Source organism: Gadus chalcogrammus, chromosome 7 (genome assembly GCF_026213295.1).
Source record: "Gadus chalcogrammus isolate NIFS_2021 chromosome 7, NIFS_Gcha_1.0, whole genome shotgun sequence".
Taxonomy (NCBI): Eukaryota; Metazoa; Chordata; class Actinopteri; order Gadiformes; family Gadidae; genus Gadus; species Gadus chalcogrammus.
This window is the reverse complement of record NC_079418.1, coordinates 33,101,114-33,119,062: the sequence shown is the minus strand read 5'-3', so window position 1 is coordinate 33,119,062 and position 17,949 is coordinate 33,101,114. Positions and strand designations below refer to the sequence as shown.

At 56.3% G+C, this 17,949-nt stretch overlaps 1 protein-coding gene across 1 annotated transcript in view; it reads left to right on the top strand.

The window, feature by feature from the left end:
- The first annotated feature begins 2,343 nt into the window (after positions 1-2,343).
- Positions 2,344-17,949, top strand: part of si:dkey-175m17.7 (uncharacterized) — a 20,077-nt gene continuing 4,471 nt past the window's right edge. The window contains exons 1-6 of the mRNA XM_056594943.1: positions 2,344-3,226; positions 3,317-4,618; positions 4,828-5,133; positions 7,933-8,192; positions 8,970-8,973; positions 17,634-17,928. Coding sequence (XP_056450918.1) covers positions 2,344-3,226; positions 3,317-4,618; positions 4,828-5,133; positions 7,933-8,192; positions 8,970-8,973; positions 17,634-17,928 — 3,050 coding nt within the window. The remainder of the gene's footprint in view (positions 3,227-3,316; positions 4,619-4,827; positions 5,134-7,932; positions 8,193-8,969; positions 8,974-17,633; positions 17,929-17,949) is intronic.

Genomic DNA, 17,949 nt, shown 5'->3' with positions numbered 1-17,949 from the left:
CTGGTTGTGACAGTGTGACCCCAAACCCCTCGGACTACTAACCCCAGCCCGGTTGTGGCAGTGTGACCCCAAACCCCTCGGACTACTAACCCCAGCCCTGTGGAGGCGGTGTGACCCCAAACCCCTCGGACTACTAACCCCAGCCCGGTTGTGGCGGTGTGACCCCAAACCCCTCGGACTACTAACCCCAGCCGGTTGTGACAGTGTGACCCCCAACCCTCGGACTACTAACCCCAGCCCGGTTGTGGCAGTGTGACCCCAAACCCCTCGGACTACTAACCCCAGCCCTGTGGAGGCGGTGTGACCCCAAACCCCTCGGACTACTAACCCCAGCCCTGTGGAGGCGGTGTGACCCCAAACCCCTCGGACTACTAACCCCAGCCGGTTGTGACAGTGTGACCCCAAACCCCTCGGACTACTAACCCCAGCCCTGTGGAGGCGGTGAGACCCCAAACCCCTCGGACTACTAACCCCAGCCGGTTGTGACGGTGAGACCCCAAACCCCTCGGACTACTAACCCCACCCCGGTTGTGACAGTGTGACCCCCAACCCTCGGACTACTAACCCCAGCCGGTTGTGGCGGTGTGACCCCAAACCCCTCAGACTACTAACCCCACCCCGGTTGTGACAGTGTGACCCCCAACCCTCGGACTACTAACCCCAGCCCGGTTGTGGCGGTGTGACCACGCCACCTGGAGGCTGAGGTGGATCAGAGTGGAGGACGACCGCCTCGGGCGCTGAGCGCCACCGCCGCTGAGGCGCCTTCCATCGCCATCATCATCACGCTGAAACTGGGTCACATGTAACCCCCCCCCCCCCCCTGCCCCCTCCCCCACCACACAGGCGCCACTGAGACCCGCCACGAGCCTGAGATCGGCCGGCGCCCTGCGAGGACGCGCCCCCTCGCCATGGGTTGGTATCCCCCCCCCACACCTTGGTACCGGTGTGGTCCCGTGATCTGACGTCCGTGACGTCACATCCTGTCCCCGCTGAACTGGTGTGGTCGTGAAGTGTTCCCGTGTCCCCCACCCCTTCAACCAATCAGTGTTTGACCCTGAGAGTGACAGATTCTATTGGCTCCTCCTCCTCGTTAAAGGGCTGCCATCTCCCCAGGTCCAGGTCCACCCTGTAGTGACATCACAACCCGCAGGCATATATATACATATATATATATATATATAATGTATATATGCAGTATATATAGCCGAGGGTAGCTCTTGAAATGGGGTGGTCAAATAGGAGTCCTTTAAACCCAATAAGAATCTGTGCGATACACATCTACATGAACTCTGGTATTTTAACAACAGAAGGTTTATAGTGTAGTAGAAAGGGTGTTGGATTGGTCATTTCAGGGTTATGGATTTTCTGCACAACAAACTTCAGCATACTGTCATGTCTGTATATTTCATGTGTTACGGTGTGGTCTGGGCTGTGTATTGTAGTTAATATTGACTTTGTGCAGCCACTGCCTGATCTGGGATTCAGACATGCCATGTGCAATATAAGATGTGCATGTATAAGATATAATGGATTGGGGACAGCTGGGCCAGTGAAAGAAGCAAAGGAAATGCTGCTTTGATCATGGGATGTGTGTGTCAGTGTGTTGGTTGATCCCTCCTGCTAGAAGGTCGCCGAACAGTAAGGGGTGCTTTTTAATCCCCAATGCCTCTCAAAAATATGAATGAATATTCAGTATTATTACGTTTGGTAAATTGTGATAAGACTGTGGTGTAACAGCCTGGATAGCCGTGGTGTAACAGGTGTGTGTGTGTGTGCATGCACACACGCACACACACAGAGGCATAACCCATTTAAATGATTTAGCATGACCTAATTAGCTATTACCCTGAGATCTGACTTCCTGTTAATACTTGAGTGTTAAACATGAGGAAGCAGTTGGAGGAAGCAGTTGGAGGAAGCAGTCCAACTGAGTGCAGTGCTGGTCTTGTCTCCTGGTATTTGCTGTGGGATAGTAAAACGTCTGCATGGGTTACTATGTGTACCATATTACAATTTTATTTCGTTTTAAGCAGAAATAATAATTGAAGTGACTTTCCTAACCACACATTTGTTTATGAGGAAGGACCTCTAATAATAACACGGGTATATTAGGAGTGTCTTCAACAAATGTCTGAAGATAGACTTGATGCGCATCCTCACGCGATGCTCCACCGCCCAGATGTGTTCTCCGCTAAATGTTTATCGTCTTATGGAAAATGACATGAAGGCTGGTCCTAACTGTATCTTTGTTCTTCTTCCTGCTCCTCCAACTCTTCCTCTTCCTCCCTCCCCCCTCCGCTCTCCTCCTCTTCCTCTTCCTCCTCTAGCGCCCCCCAGTACCAGATGCCACCCCTCCCTCTCGACGAGCGTATAGTGCTCCTCCAGCGCCCCAAGAACCTCTCCCACTGCCCGGCGTCCTCCCCCCCCCCCCGCCACCTCCCCCGCTACCCCTCGCGCCCGCCGCCGCCGCTGCCGCCGCCCTGCGTCAGCGGCCAGCTCTTCCATGCGTCCTCCTGCCTGCCGCCGCCCCAGCTGTCCCCGTACTCCTGCGGCTCCCTGAGCCTGGGAGGCGAGCGCCGGCCGCCCCGAGGCCCGCCGCTGCAGCCCGACCCCCCCGTGGTGCTGCTGTCCTCCTCGCCGTTTGTGACCGGCTACGACCCTAGCCATCGCCACAGCAACGGCACGGTGGCCCTGGGCCCCCGGCTGCCCTCGCACACGCACGCCGTCGACATCAAGGTGTCCCTGGAGGCCGGACACGGCGAAGGCCACGCCCCCAGGCACGGTGAGGGCCACGCCCCCAGGCACGGTGAGGGCCACGCCCCCAGGCACGGTGAGGGCCACGCCCCCAGGCACGGCGGGAGTCTGAAAGGAGGCAAGGGCGGGAAGCGCGTCTCGCTGCACCTGAGCCACGAGCAGCGCGGCCAGCGCCACGAAAACGGCTACGACCACGACCACGACCACGACCACGACCACGTCAACGGCTACGACCACGACAACAGCTACGACCACGAGCATCGGGGTCAGCGGCACGACCACGGCGGCGACAGCGGCGGCCTGCAGTTCGTCCCGGCCGCGTCGCAGCAGCACAACAAACCCCGGAGGGAGAAGGAGAACGCCAACGGCGCTCCGGGACTCCTCGCCAGGTGGGGCGGCGAGGCAGCGTCGGGCGGCGGGAGGAGGAGCAAACTGGGAGCGGCCCAGCAGGACCCCAGCAGCCTGCTGCCGGGCCCGCAGCCCCCCCCGGCCCTGCCCCATGCCTCCGTCCTGAACCCCAGCTACCCCGCCTCCCCCCCTACCCTCAACCCCCTCTCCCAAGGCCCCTCCTCCTTCCGCTCGGCCCCCGCGGGCCGGGACCAGCGCCGCCCCCGGCCCCCCGCCCTCCATGGTCTCCCGCTGTCCCCCGGCTCCTCGGGCGTGGGGGGCTTCCCCAGCCCCGACCACACCTGCACCATAGACCTCTCCTACCCCTTCAACTGCGGCTGCTGGGAGCTGGTGCGGCGCAAGGGCTTCGGCCGGGGCTGCCAGGGCGGCGGCGGCGGCGGCGGCGGCGGCGGCGGCGGGAGTCCCTCCTCCTCCTTCTCCTGCGTCCAGACGGCGGCGGGCCGGGCGGGGGGCCGGGGGGGGGGCGGCGACGTAGCGGGCCGGGCCATGGGTCTGAGGGGCCTGGGGGGCTGCCTCTCCTCCAACACCTCCTCCTCCAACAGCACGGCGTCCGACCGCCGGCCCCGCCTCCTCCGGCCGCTGGCGTGCGTGTCGTGCTCCTCCTCCTCGGGGGCGGGGCCTCTGGAGAGCCCCGCCCTGCTGCGTAAGCGTCTGGTGGGCGGGTGCCTGCCCTGCGCCCCCTCGGCGCCGCTGCGCGCCCTCCACAGCTGCGTGACGGGCTGCGACCCCAAGGCCAGCCAGACGGCCAGCTCCTCCTGCAGCTACTGCAGCAGCGACCCCATCGTGGTGACCTTTAACCCCCGCCGCAGCACACCCCCGGGGAGGGGGCCGGCGGCCCACCCCCAGGCCGGCGCCTTCCCGCAGTCTGACGACGACGACTACAGCGTGCGCACCATCTGGCCCGAGGAGCTGGCCAGGAAGATGAGCCACGCCCACGGCACCGGCGGAGGCCCCGGGGCCGGGAAGCCGTCCTGTCTGAGCCGCGGGGGCCAGAACGGCGAGGCCCCGGGGGGGGGCATGGCCCTGCTGGACTGCCAGAACCTCCGGGAGTTCAGCCACACCCCCCTGACGGACCACGCCGGCAGGCGGCGCCTGTGGCAGGGCAAGATGGCCGCCCTGGACTTCATGGGCGTGTCCTCGGGCGCGGAGGACGGGCGGAGCTCGCTGAAGAGGCTGCTGAACCACGAGGGGGGGGCGGGGGGGGCGGGGGACGGGGGGGAGTACGACGACATGCCCTACCGCCCGCACTCGCCCTCGCCCCCGCAGTCCCCCGTCTCCTTCTCCCCCCCGCATTCCAACCCGGGGACCCTCATCCTCAAGCCCCGCCCCCGGCAGAGGGAGCGGGAGCGGGAGCGGGAGCGGGAGCGGGAGGGGGGGCGGTCGCTGCCCTCCGCCCAGTCGCTGCACCTGGTCCTGGACTCCCTGAACCGCGACCAGGACGAGGAGAACCGCCGCCGTAAGCCCGCCGCTCATCACCACCTCAGCGACCTCCTAGTCCCCCTTCAGAGTGCTCTTTATGTTTATGTTTAGTTCCTAGCTTCTTATCTTCAACACATACTGGTCAGCGCAATCCACGACCACGACCACGACCACGACCGGTTCCCGGATATCAATCCTATGTGCTCTCCTCTGATCCTCTTCTGGTCTTCTGGTCTCTTCCCACAGTGCACCTCTCCCTCCCTCTGTCCTCCTCGCTGCCCGCCTCCCTGTCCAACGAGGGCGCCGTGACGCCAGACGCCGAGAACGCCGTCATCAGCGCCATCCTGCCCTTCCTGTTCCTAGGCAACGAGCGGGACGCCGAGGACCTGGACTTGCTGCTGCGCCTCAACGTGGGCTTCGTGGTCAACGTGACCACGCACCTGCCGCTGTACCACCTGACCACCGGCCTGGTGCGCTACAAGAGGCTGCCCGCCACCGACAACAGCAAGCAGAACCTGCAGCAGTACTTCGAGGAGGTGTTTGAGTTCATCGGTAGGCCCCCCGTCGCAGTGCGGTCCGCTTGTTCATTCAGGAGAGCCTTTACCCGCCGCACGCTGAAGTCAGGTCCAGCTCGTTAGCGGGGTGGGGCGTGGCCCAGCATGCAGATAGGGATACTGCGGACAGACGAGCATCTGACCTCCAGACTCCCCTCATTACCCGCTCTCACGGTGCGGCTTCAGGGTCGATTATCCAGACAATCAGACTTCAATTATCCACGCTACTATCGCCGCTCTCCTTTCAGACGCTTCCTTTCCCCCATTCAGTCCCCACTCGCCCAACGGTCAGACATGGGGACTACGGTCAGGCATGGAGACTACGGTCAGACATGGGGACTACAGTCAGACATGGGGACTACGGCCAGACATGGAGACTAAAGTCATACATGGGGACTACAGTCAGACATGGGCACTACAGTCAGACATGGAGACTACGGTCAGACATGGGGACTACGGTCAGACATGGGGACTACGGTCAGACATGGAGACTACGGTCAGACATGGGGACTACGGTCAGACATGGAGACTACGGTCAGACATGGAGACTACGGTCAGACATGGGGACTACAGTCAGACATGGGGACTACGGCCAGACATGGGGACTACGGTCAGACATGGGGACTACGGTCAGACATGGGGACAACGGTCAGACATGGGGACTACAGTCAGACATGGGGACTACAGTCAGACATGGGGACTACGGCCAGACATGGAGACTACAGCCATACATGGGGACTACAGTCAGACATGGGCACTACAGTCAGACATGGGGACTACAGTCAGACATGGAGACTATAGTCAGACATGGAGACTACAGTCAGACATGGAGACTACAGTAAGACATGGAGACTACGGTCAGACTACAGTCAGACATGGGGACTACGGTCAGACATGGGGACTACGGTCAGACATGGGGACAACGGTCAGACATGGGGACTACGGTCAGACATGGAGACTACGGTCAGACATGGAGACTACGGTCAGACATGGAGACTACGGTCAGACATGGAGACTACAGTCAGACATGGGGACTACAGTCAGACATGGAGACTACAGTAAGACATGGAGACTACAGTCAGACATGGGGACTACAGTCAGACATGGGGACTACAGTCAGACATGGGGACTACAGTCAGAAATGGAGACTACAGTCAGACATGGGGAATATAGTCAGACATGGGGACTACAGTCAGACATGGAGACTACAGTCAGACATGGGGACTACAGTCAGACATAGGGACTACAGTCAGAAATGGGGACTACAGTCAGACATGGGGACTATGGTCAGACATGGAGACTACAGTCAGACATTGGGACTACAGACAGACATGGAGACTACAGTCAGACATTGGGACTACAGTCAGACATGGAGACTACAGTCAGACATGGGGACTACGGTAGAGACAGAAGTTGTGTTTTTCTGATCCTCAGGATCACTGAGGGTAACCTTGACCCTTAAGAGGAGGTACAGACGGTGCATTGGCCTCAAAGGGTTCCAGCGCATCCTGCTTCACGGCTGCCTGCTGAAGCTTCTAATCCTGGGCCGATGGCCAGAAAGTCGTCCGAAAGAGTCCTGGGTCAGCCCGAGCACAGGGTCCAGGCTGAACAGTCCAGAGGGGAACAGGGTCCAGGCTGAACAGTCCAGAGGGGAACAGGGTCCAGGCTGAACAGCCCAGAGGGGAACAGGGTCCAGGCTGAACAGCCCAGAGGGGAACAGGGTCCAGGCTGAACAGTCCAGAGGGGAACAGGGTCCAGGCTGAACAGCCCAGAGGGGAACAGGGTCCAGGCTGAACAGCCCCTGAGTCATCCTTTAAGAAGTGGTTCATTCGGCCCTTCCCTCACTAGGGGCTGATGGAGGACTGTTCTAGCTAAAGACGCCCTGATGCAGCGTGTGTCTCTCAGAGGAGTGATGCGGAGTGTGTTCTGTCTGTCTCACAGAGGAGTGATGCGGAGTGTGTTCTGTCTGTCTCATAGAGGAGTGATGCAGAGTGTGTTCAGTCTCACAAAGGAGTGATGCAGAGTGTGTTCAGTCTGTCTCACAGAGGAGTGATGCGGGGTGTGTTCTGTCTCACAGAGCAGGGATGCAGAGTGTGTTCAGTCTGTCTCTCAGAGGAGTGATGCAGAGTGTGTTCAGTCTGTCTCTCAGAGGAGTGATGCAGAGTGTGTTCAGTCTGTCTCTCAGAGGAGTGATGCAGAGTGTGTTCTGTCAGTCTCACAGAGGAGTGATGCAGAGTGTGTTCTGTCTGTCTCACAGAGGAGTAATGCAGAGTGTGTTCAGTCTGTCTCACAGAGGAGTGATGCAGAGTGTGTTCTGTCTGTCTCACAGAGGAGTGATGCAGAGTGTGTTCAGTCTGTCTCTCAGAGGAGTGATGCAGAGTGTGTTCTGTCTGTCTCACAGAGGAGTGATGCGGGGTGTGTTCTGTCTGTCTCACAGAGGAGTGATGCGGGGTGTGTTCTGTCTGTCTCACAGAGGAGTGATGCAGAGTGTGTTCAGTCTGTCTCTCAGAGGAGTGATGCGGGGTGTGTTCTGTCTGTCTCACAGAGGAGTGATGCAGAGTGTGTTCTGTCTGTCTCACAGAGGAGTGATGCGGGGTGTGTTCTGTCTGTCTCACAGAGGAGTGATGCAGAGTGTGTTCAGTCTGTCTCACAGAGGAGTGATGCAGAGTGTGTTCTGTCTGTCTCACAGAGGAGTGATGCGGGGTGTGTTCAGTCTGTCTCACAGAGGAGTGATGCGGGGTGTGTTCTGTCTGTCTCTCAGAGGAGTGATGCAGAGTGTGTTCTGTCTGTCTCACAGAGGAGGCCCACCAGACGGGGAAGGGGGTGCTGGTCCACTGCCAGGCGGGTGTTTCCCGCTCCGCCACTGTGGTCATCGCCTACCTCATGAAGCACACGCTCATGACCATGACCGACGCCTACAAGTACGTCCGTGGGCGGCGGCCCGTCGTCTCGCCAAACCTCAACTTCATGGGCCAGCTGCTGGAGTTCGAGCGCGACCTCAACTCCGGGGTCACACCCCGAATCCTCACCCCCAAACTCAGCGGCCTGGAAACCCAGGTGTGAGGGTTTGGGGGGGAGATGAGTTAGAAAGGGAGGGAGGTAAGAGGGGGAGACGGGGGAGAGAGGGCGGGGGGGGGGAGATACAGAGAGAATGAGCAGGAGGGACAGAGGGGACAGAGAGGATCAGGGAGGGAGAGATGAACGTTTATCTCCGTCCCGTCGGCAGAGGACCGGGATGAGAGTCTGACCCCCGGGGTTGAAGGCTCCCCCGGACCCCCGCCGACTGCTGCTGTGTTCAACACATACTGCACTTTTACTACTGAGCGCCGGATGCAGGATTCGCTCGTTCCGATTGGTCCGTCAGGGGGGCCGCATCAGAGTTCGCCACATCGAGGTCAACGTTTAACAAAGCCTGTTCAGCTGTTATATATCTTATATTTTATTGATTATCCGAAGACTCTTCCATTGTTTTTTCTAATGATGTGCATTGACAGCGAATATATAGAAATATAGCGATTCACTGCTGAAGCTCGACAGAAACACATGCATGGAAAATAAGACGACAGACTTATGAGGTTGGCCATTAGTCTTGTGCTTCCCAGCTCCCCACGTTCGCTCGTTGATCATCATGATCGCCTACTTGTTGATTTGTTTAACAAAGTAAGAGCACATTCATGACAAACCACAGACGGCCACTGTGGGGGGGTGCACGTTGTAGCACCAGAGAGCCGTTGCTAAGCACTATCCATGCATTCTTTATTTATTTAGAATCATCCTCCGATACTTGATGATTAAGTTTTACTGTTTTACCCCTTGGACCACGGGCGTGTTCAGAGAGGTACCACGAGTGATGTCTCGGCCCGGTTCAGACCAGGCACTTCCAGAAGGGGAGAGGGCTGGTTTAGCGTTAGCCGCCTCCGTCGCCTTCAGCGGTACGGTAGCCTATCTCGTCCTCATGGGACGGGAGCACAGTTACAATTACTTTCCAAAGATTTCCTGTGTGTTCTGAATACTCGTTTACTCAAAGCGGGAAAACCATATTGTTTGTCTACAAACGTACAGATAATTCTGCACTGTTTCCAGCGCTGTGACTGGATGCACCACTGGCAGAATTCTATGATCAGCTGCTTCTGTCTGAGGAGGGTAACCTGTCAGTTCTATGATCAGCTGCTTCTGTCTGAGGAGGGTAACCTGTCAGTTCTATGATCAGCTGCTTCTGTCTGAGGAGGGTAACCTGTCAGTTCTATGATCAGCTGCTTCTGTCTGAGGAGGGTAACCTGTCAGTTCTATGATCAGCTGCTTCTGTCTGAGGAGGGTAACCTGTCAGTTCTATGATCAGCTGCTTCTGTCTGAGGAGGGTAACCTGTCGGTTCTTTGATCAGCTGCTTCTGTCTGGTCGTCTACTCTGAGGAGGGTAACCTGTCGGTTCTATGATCAGCTGCTTCTGTCTGGTCGTCTACTCTCGCCTGTCAGCGAGGCATCACAGTTAGCCTAAGAATAACAGCGCTGAAAATAGTACAAATGATCAGTGTGCTTCAAACCTCCACACTTCTTCGTTTGTTCTCATGTCGGCCGACATGTGATGAACCTATGGAACGTCGTTCATTATAAATTAATATACGGGATAATCAGAAGCGAAATGTGGAGAATTACATTCCTGTCTGTCCAAATGTTCACTTTGTATTGTACCATGAAAACTAGTGATCCCCAGTCAAGGGTCGAGTAGACTGTTTAGTAACAGCGACTGAGACGTGACCAGAAAGTATTAGCTTTAATTTGACCACTTATGCATCTCCTTATCAATCTTACTGAATCATTCATTTTATGATTAACAGGTGAGCGAAACTGATTAAATAAAGTTACGAGGAGAAGACTGAAAATAAATAGTTTAAACCAAACTAGACCCAGTGCACAACCAAAGCCAGAGTATCCACCCCCTGCCTGGGCCCCCCCCTAACACTAGGGCCCCCCCCCTACCACTAGGGCCCCCCCCCAACACAAGGGGCCCCCCCTAACACTAGGGCCCCCCCCTAACACTAGGGCCCCCCCCCTAACACTAGGGGCCCCTCCCTAACTCTAGGGGCCCCTCCATAACACTAGGCCCCCCCCCTAACACTAGGGACCCCTCCATAACACTAGGGACCCCTCCCTAACACTAGGGCCCCTCCCCCTAACACTAGGGACCCCCCCTAACACTAGGGCCCCCCCCTAACACTAGGGACCCCCCCTCGCTAACACTAGGGGCCCCCCCTAACACTAGGGCCCCCCCCCTAACACTAGGGACCCCCCCCTAACACTAGGGACCCCCCCTAACACTAGGGCCCCCCCCTAACACTAGGGCCCCCCCCCTAACACTAGGGGCCCCTCCCTAACACTAGGGCCCCCCCCCCCTAACACTAGGGACCCTCCCTAACACTAGGGACCCCTCCCTAACACTAGGGACCCCTCCCTAACACTAGGCCCCCCCCCCTAACACTAGGGCCCCCCCTAACACTAGGGACCCTCCCTAACACTAGGGACCCCTCCCTAACACTAGGGCCCCCCCCTAACACTAGGGCCCCCCTCCCAGTGTTAGCGAGGGGGGGTCCCTAACACTAGGGGCCTCTCCCTAACACTAGGGGCCCCCCCTAACACTAGGGACCCCCCCTCGCTAACACTAGGGGCCCCCCCTAACACTAGGGACCCCCCCCTAACACTAGGGACCCCCCCCTAACACTAGGGGCCTCTCCATAACACTAGGGACCCCCCCCTAACACTAGGGACCCCCCCTAACACTAGGGGCCTCTCCCTAACACTAGGGGCCCCCCCTAACACTAGGGACCCCCCCTCGCTAACACTAGGGGCCCCCCCTAACACTAGGGCCCCCCCCCTAACACTAGGGACCCCCCCCTAACACTAGGGACCCCCCCTAACACTAGGGCCCCCCCCCTAACACTAGGGCCCCCCCCTAACACTAGGGCCCCCCCCCCTAACACTAGGGACCCTCCCTAACACTAGGGACCCCTCCCTAACACTAGGGGCCTCTCCCTAACACTAGGGCCCCCCCTAACACTAGGGACCCTCCCTAACACTAGGGACCCCTCCCTAACACTAGGGCCCCCCCCCTAACACTAGGGCCCCCCTCCCAGTGTTAGCGAGGGGGGGTCCCTAACACTAGGGGCCTCTCCCTAACACTAGGGGCCCCCCCTAACACTAGGGACCCCCCCTCGCTAACACTAGGGCCCCCCCCTAACACTAGGGACCCCCCCCTAACACTAGGGACCCCCCCCTAACACTAGGGACCCCCCCCTAACACTAGGGGCCTCTCCATAACACTAGGGACCCCCCCCTAACACTAGGGACCCCCCCTAACACTAGGGCCCCCCCCCCCTAACACTAGGGACCCCCCCTAACACTAGGGGCCCCTCCATAACACTAGGGCCCCCCCCCTAACACTAGGGACCCCCCCTCCCTAACACTAGGGGCCTCTCCATAACACTAGGGACCCCCCCTAACACTAGGGGCCTCTCCCTAACACTAGGGGGGCCCCCCTAACAATAGGGACCCCCCCTCCCTAACACTAGGGGCCTCTCCAAAACACTAGGGCCCCCCCCCTAACACTAGGGACCCCCCCTCCCTAACACTAGGGCCTCTCCCTAACACTAGGGGGGCCCCCCTAACAATAGGGACCCCCCCTCCCTAACACTAGGGGCCTCTCCAAAACACTAGGGCCCCCCCCCTAACACTAGGGACCCCCCCTCCCTAACACTAGGGGCCTCTCCATAACACTAGGGCCCCCCCCCTAACACTAGGGACCCCCCCTAACACTAGGGGCCTCTCCCTAACACTAGGGGGGCCCCCCTAACAATAGGGACCCCCCCTCCCTAACACTAGGGGCCTCTCCAAAACACTAGGGCCCCCCCCCTAACACTAGGGACCCCCCCTCCCTAACACTAGGGGCCTCTCCCTAACACTAGGGGGGCCCCCCTAACAATAGGGACCCCCCCTCCCTAACACTAGGGGCCTCTCCAAAACACTAGGGCCCCCCCCCTAACACTAGGGACCCCCCCCTCCCTAACACTAGGGGCCTCTCCATAACACTAGGGCCCCCCCCCTAACACTAGGGACCCCCCCTCCCTAACACTAGGGGCCTCTCCATAACACTAGGGCCCCCCCCCTAACACTAGGGACCCCCCCTCCCTAACACTAGGGGCCTCTCCAAAACACTAGGGCCCCCCCCTAACACTAGGGACCCCCCCTCCCTAACACTAGGGGCCTCTCCATAACACTAGGGCCCCCCCCCTAACACTAGGGACCCCCCCTCCCTAACACTAGGGGCCTCTCCCTAACACTAGGGCCCCCCCCCTAACACTAGGGACCCCCCCTCCCTAACACTAGGGGCCTCTCCCTAACACTAGGGACCCCCCCTCCCTAACACTAGGGGCCTCTCCCTAACACTAGGGACCCCCCCTCCCTAACACTAGGGGCCTCTCCATAACACTAGGGCCCCCCCCCCCCTAACACTAGGGACCCCCCCTCCCTAACACTAGGGGCCTCTCCCTAACCCTGCGTTCACACCAAAAGATGCAAAAAGTTGACGCGCGGCACGATCCCATTCAAAGTGAATGTAGAGACACGTTGCTGCTTTGCTGCCGCAGCATTTGCTGCGGCAGCAAATGCTGCCGAGAAAACCGGCAGCAAAATTTTATTTGCGGCGCGTCAAAATCTGATTTGCTGCCGGGCACGGGCGGCGGGCGCATTCACGTATTTTGCGGCGTGTCAAATGCTGCTCGAGTTGAAATATTTCAACTTTTCGGCAGCAAACGCGTGATGACAGCCAATCAGCGTTCAACAGCGTTGCCACTGAGGCGTTGCCACTGAGTGACATGCCGTAACAGCCAATCAGTGTTACTCCCTTGGAGTGACCTAGAGTTCACTACCGTTACATTTATTTAGTAACTCGAAAAAACCCACAAATCAGCATTCTGTAGTGTAGTTGTGTTTACAGTTGAACTAAACTATGAGTATGCTAAAGGGCTAGAAAACAACCCCAAACAAAACCCAGTTGGGTGCCAGGCAGCACCAGCCTTCCAGGCTCCGAATGGTCTCATGAACCCATAAACGACGGGCATTCCAACGTCTCTCCCTCTTCCACAACAGGTAAAGACATGCAATGCTCGTAATGTCGGCCATGGTTGTGAATGAATTCAGAAGCACCGCGGGCAAAACTTGCCGTTCCGCGAAACTTCCCGCGCTGCAAAACTGCGGCGCAGCAAAACTTTTGCTGCGCGTCAAAACCTTTGCTGCGCCGCAAAAATTTTGCGGCGCCGCAAAACTTTTGCTGCGCTGCAAAACTTGATTTGCTGCACCGCAAAACTTCGGCGTCAACTCGTTCGGGCAGCAAATGCATCTTTTGGTGTGAACGCAGGGTAACACTAGGGACCCCCCCTAACACTAGGGGCCCCTCCCTAACACTAGGGCCCCCCCCTAACACTAGGGACCCCCCCTAACACTAGGGGCCCCTCCCTAACACTAGGGGCATCTCCCTAACACTAGTGGCCCCTCCCTAGCAATAGGGACCCCTTCCTAACTCTATGCACTTACTACCGCCCCCCCGCCCCCGTGGGGCCCCCTCACTGTGAAGACCTCCCTGTGGATCCTGGACCGCGTTGTGACGCTGTGTGATCAGGATCGTGATCACTGTGCATCGCCTCTTCCCAGCCCTGTCAGCGCTGTGTGACATGCCAGACGCAGAAGCCCTGCATGGACAGGACGTTCATAACAATGTTTATTCACTTACTCTTAAAGTTAACTCCGGCAAAAATTTAACCCATGGTCTTTTTCTGAATGAAAAAGTATCAAAAAAGCCATCCAGACATTTTGTTTATTAATCAACCAGTAGAGAGCTTGCCCGGAGCCATGGTAACAGCCCAGAGGCTAACAGTGGGCTAGGGGCGGTGCGGCTAACGCTTACACTACTACTAACATTGCTCAAAACAGCACCAAACCTCTGCAGTAGCATGTTGAGGGTCCATACACATAAAACAAAGCACCAACAACGTAGTTAGCGAACCCAGAGTTAATTAAAAATACTGTTATAAAACAGACTTCTAAAATTGACCTCCTGTAAACATGGACTTGCCTGTAAGGCACAGTATTGTAAACTAGTATTCCTTTTTTAATGAACTCTAGGTTCGCTAACTAAGTTGTTGGTGCTTAGTTTTGGGTGTAGGTACCCTAGTCATGCTACTGCAGAGGTTTGGTGCCATTTCAAACAATATTGGTGGTTAAAAAAATGCTTATTTGGAGGCATTCGGCGCGATGCACTGTAAGCCATTCGGGCTGTTAACGCTGCTCCGGTAGATCAACGGAAAACAACGTCTGGACGGCTTATTTGATGTGTTTAATGCAGAAAAATACCTTGGGTTCAATTTTTGCCGGACTTGCACTTGAAAAGCCAAATGTATGCCCTTCATCCAGTTAGTTTTTATGTGAGCCGATATTCAATTCAACCCCATTAGCACGATGGATGTGGGGGCTAGCGTGGCACATATAGTCCATCTCTGACATGCTCACTATGTTTGAAGCTCTTGAACCTAACTGCAATTGACCGCACTCCTTTTTATTATCTGCTCCGCTCTGAACAGAAAAACCTAAATTTGCACTGAGAGTTGATTTCCTGCTGAAGGGTTAGGTTGCTGGTGAGGTGAGTTTGAATCAGGAGTGAGGAAGGAAGGGAGGAGTGAGCAGGGGAGGAGTGAGGAGGGGACAGCACTAGTAAGATAGACCGGTAAGAGAACGGGTTTGATGGACGAAGTTTTATAATAAAAAAATAAATAATACATTTCGGTCATTGTGAGAGACGGTCTTGAGACTGCGATAGAGACACTAAATAGAGCAGCAAAGTGCAGCCTATCACCCACGTAATAGCACCCTGCTGGTGTCAAACCAATAAAGTGCATCCTCGGTAGCTACAATAGGAACGAGCCAGTGAGCCGCAGAGTAGCTTAGACCTCAACACTTTAAGGCTGATTCTGTGTATCAAGCCCTATTCATAGTCCACGAGCACAAAGCCTTTGAACAGGTCTACTAATACTAACCGCAGTAGGAGTGAGCTTCATGCTGCTTGAATAACGACACGTTGATTCAGTGTCAGTGTTTGGTTTGAACAGCCATGCAGAGCTAGAAGCCTCGTACGTTCTCCTGTTTATCGTAGCTTAACGGTAAAGTCAGTAGCCTGTCGCCCCAAATCTGAATAAACCTTTGAAATTGACAAACAGTTCCAAAACCAAAACATGCCTTTAGTCGAGCAGTGTAGCAACCTGTGCCCCTTGGTGTGACGCTCTCCTGGGGTCAGAGTTAGGGTTCAGTCCGGCAGTCCTTTCAGGGTGCCATGTACAATGTTTTTCTACTTTGTTGTCTGTTGTGGAAGGTTTGCATGCGGGCCGACATCTGTTGATGTGTGTTTGCGTTTTCTAGTTTATTTAATTTTTTTATGAACTCGTAAGAATGGCTTCCTGCTGGAGAGGCTGACCTGCTGGTGAGAACACACTGGTGTTAGTGGTGTTTCACCACGCAGAATCTGAGCCAACGTGTTCCTGCTGGCCCTCAAAGCTCCTGGCCCGGCCGTAGCCCTGTGGTAACGTGTTTTATCTTCAACCCAACATGCTGTCTGCCTCCAGACTGCAGCGCTCAGACCTCACGGTTCTCCTGATGCAGCCGCTCCTCGTTGGTTCTTTTATGCAAAAGAGAAGCTCCTCCTTTAACCGCAGACTCTAGACTGGCCCAGACTGGATCTGAGATCTCAGAGGGGCATGGAAAGATTGGATTGTGACCGATTCTGTTCCACAATAAGGAAAAAATATAAGTATTTGTATTTTAAGTCCGACAGTCTTATTTTGAACCAAAGGGGTGGTGGGGAGTATTGCTGCTGGGCGATGACTTGAGGAGCGAACGGAGTCCCTTTGTACTGGCTAGTGTCACAAACATTGTATTACTGTGCATTGTGTTCTGATGTGGACCTGTTTTGTTCCTTTGAGTACGTTATCTTCTCTTACACTGTGTCATTTCCAGCCCTAAAGAAAAAATGTTTGGAAATAGAAAATGAGAAGAAGCTCTGCAAATGCTAATCGGAGGACACTGGTACTCACAAGTGATCAATGATCATTGTTAATCCTAACCCTGAACCTAACCTTAACCCTAACCCTGACCCTAACCCTTACCCCTAATCCTAAATCCAACCCCTAACCCTGACCCTAATCCTACCCCCAACCCCTGACCCCTGACCCCAACCTTAACCCTCACTACTCAGCCTCACAGAAAGAGATTTTTTTTTTCTATTTTCATGAATCTTCCTTCACTCCAGAAACGTAACCCCTTTATTTTACCTTCACGTACTAAATAAGTACTCCTTAGTATTCCTTTGTAAACACAAAGAATGAACAAAAGATGCACTGACTGATAAAACACTGCTGCTATTGGCCACCGGGGACAGGGCGTATCTCAGCGTCGTCCTCACTGAAGGCCCGTGGACCGTGGTGGAGGACGGCTGATCGCAGGTCAGGGGGGGACTCAGACTGACCCGATGCAAACGGCCACACGCTGCTGGAGAAGTAGCCCCTGTGGACTCCTGAGTACTACAGCAGGCTTTAAACTAAACCCACTGTTTCCTCATCCTGTGTGTTCATGATCCACAGAACAACGAGAGGGAGACAGAGAGAGGGAGAGAAAGAAAGTCTCTCTCTCTCTCTCTCTCTCTCTCTCTCTCTCTCATCTCCTCTCTCATCTCTCCTCACTCCCTCATCCTCTCGTCATCTCATCATCCACCACTCTCTCTCTCTCTCATCATCTCGCTCTCTCTCTTCCTCGTCGCCTCTCTCCAATCTCATCGCCTCTCCTCTCTCCTACTCTCTGTCATCCCCATTCTCCTCCTCTCAGATCTCTCTCCTCCTCGCTCTCTCTCTCTCTCTCTCTCTCCCTTTCTGAAAGTCTTTGAACGATCTTACCGGTCACTGTGGGAATCTTAAAAAGAAAAAGTCTGTTGAATACAGTGTTGATTTTGGAATCAGTTGTCTTTTTGTTGCCTTGACGATATGTTTTACATAAATGACTGATTTTAGTCGATGTTGTTCCATGTTAAGTCTTTTCATCCAACTAGTTCAATTAAAACATTAAAAGTTCTGCTCTTGCTTCAGTCGTGTTCTGCTCTTGTTCCTGACGCTTGGCGGTTAAGGGTCGATACGAAGGAAAGGAAGTATATATACGATACTCAAATTATTAAATTCAACCCACAGTTGAGTTAAGTGCTTCATTTAAACCTACAGTTGAGTGCTTTGGTTGAGCCTAGAGTTGAGTGCTTGGTTAAGTGCTGAGCGTACCACCTCAGGGCTGTCGGCCCGGACCCCAACCTGCCGGTCAATAGATGTGATTGGCTGTCAGCGCGCCGCGGGGTCAGCTGACCACCGCCCCAAGTTGAGCGGGTTTGAAACGCGCGGAGCTTCATCTGACCGCGAGGAGCAGCTGCTGGGAACGACGAGCCTGGGCCCGGGAACGCCCACCCAGGGCCCGGGAACGCCGACCCAGGGCCCGGGAACGCCGACCCAGGGCCCGGGAACGCCGACCCAGGGCCCTGGAACGACGAGCCACGGCCCGGGAACGACGAGCCAGGGCCCGGGAACGACGAGCCAGGGCCCGGGAACGCCGACCCAGGGCCATGGAACGACGAGCCACGTACCGGGAACGCCGACCCAGGGCCCGGGAACGCCGACCCAGGGCCCGGGAACGACGAGCCAGGGCCCGGGAACGCCGACCCAGGGCCCGGGAACGCCGACCCAGG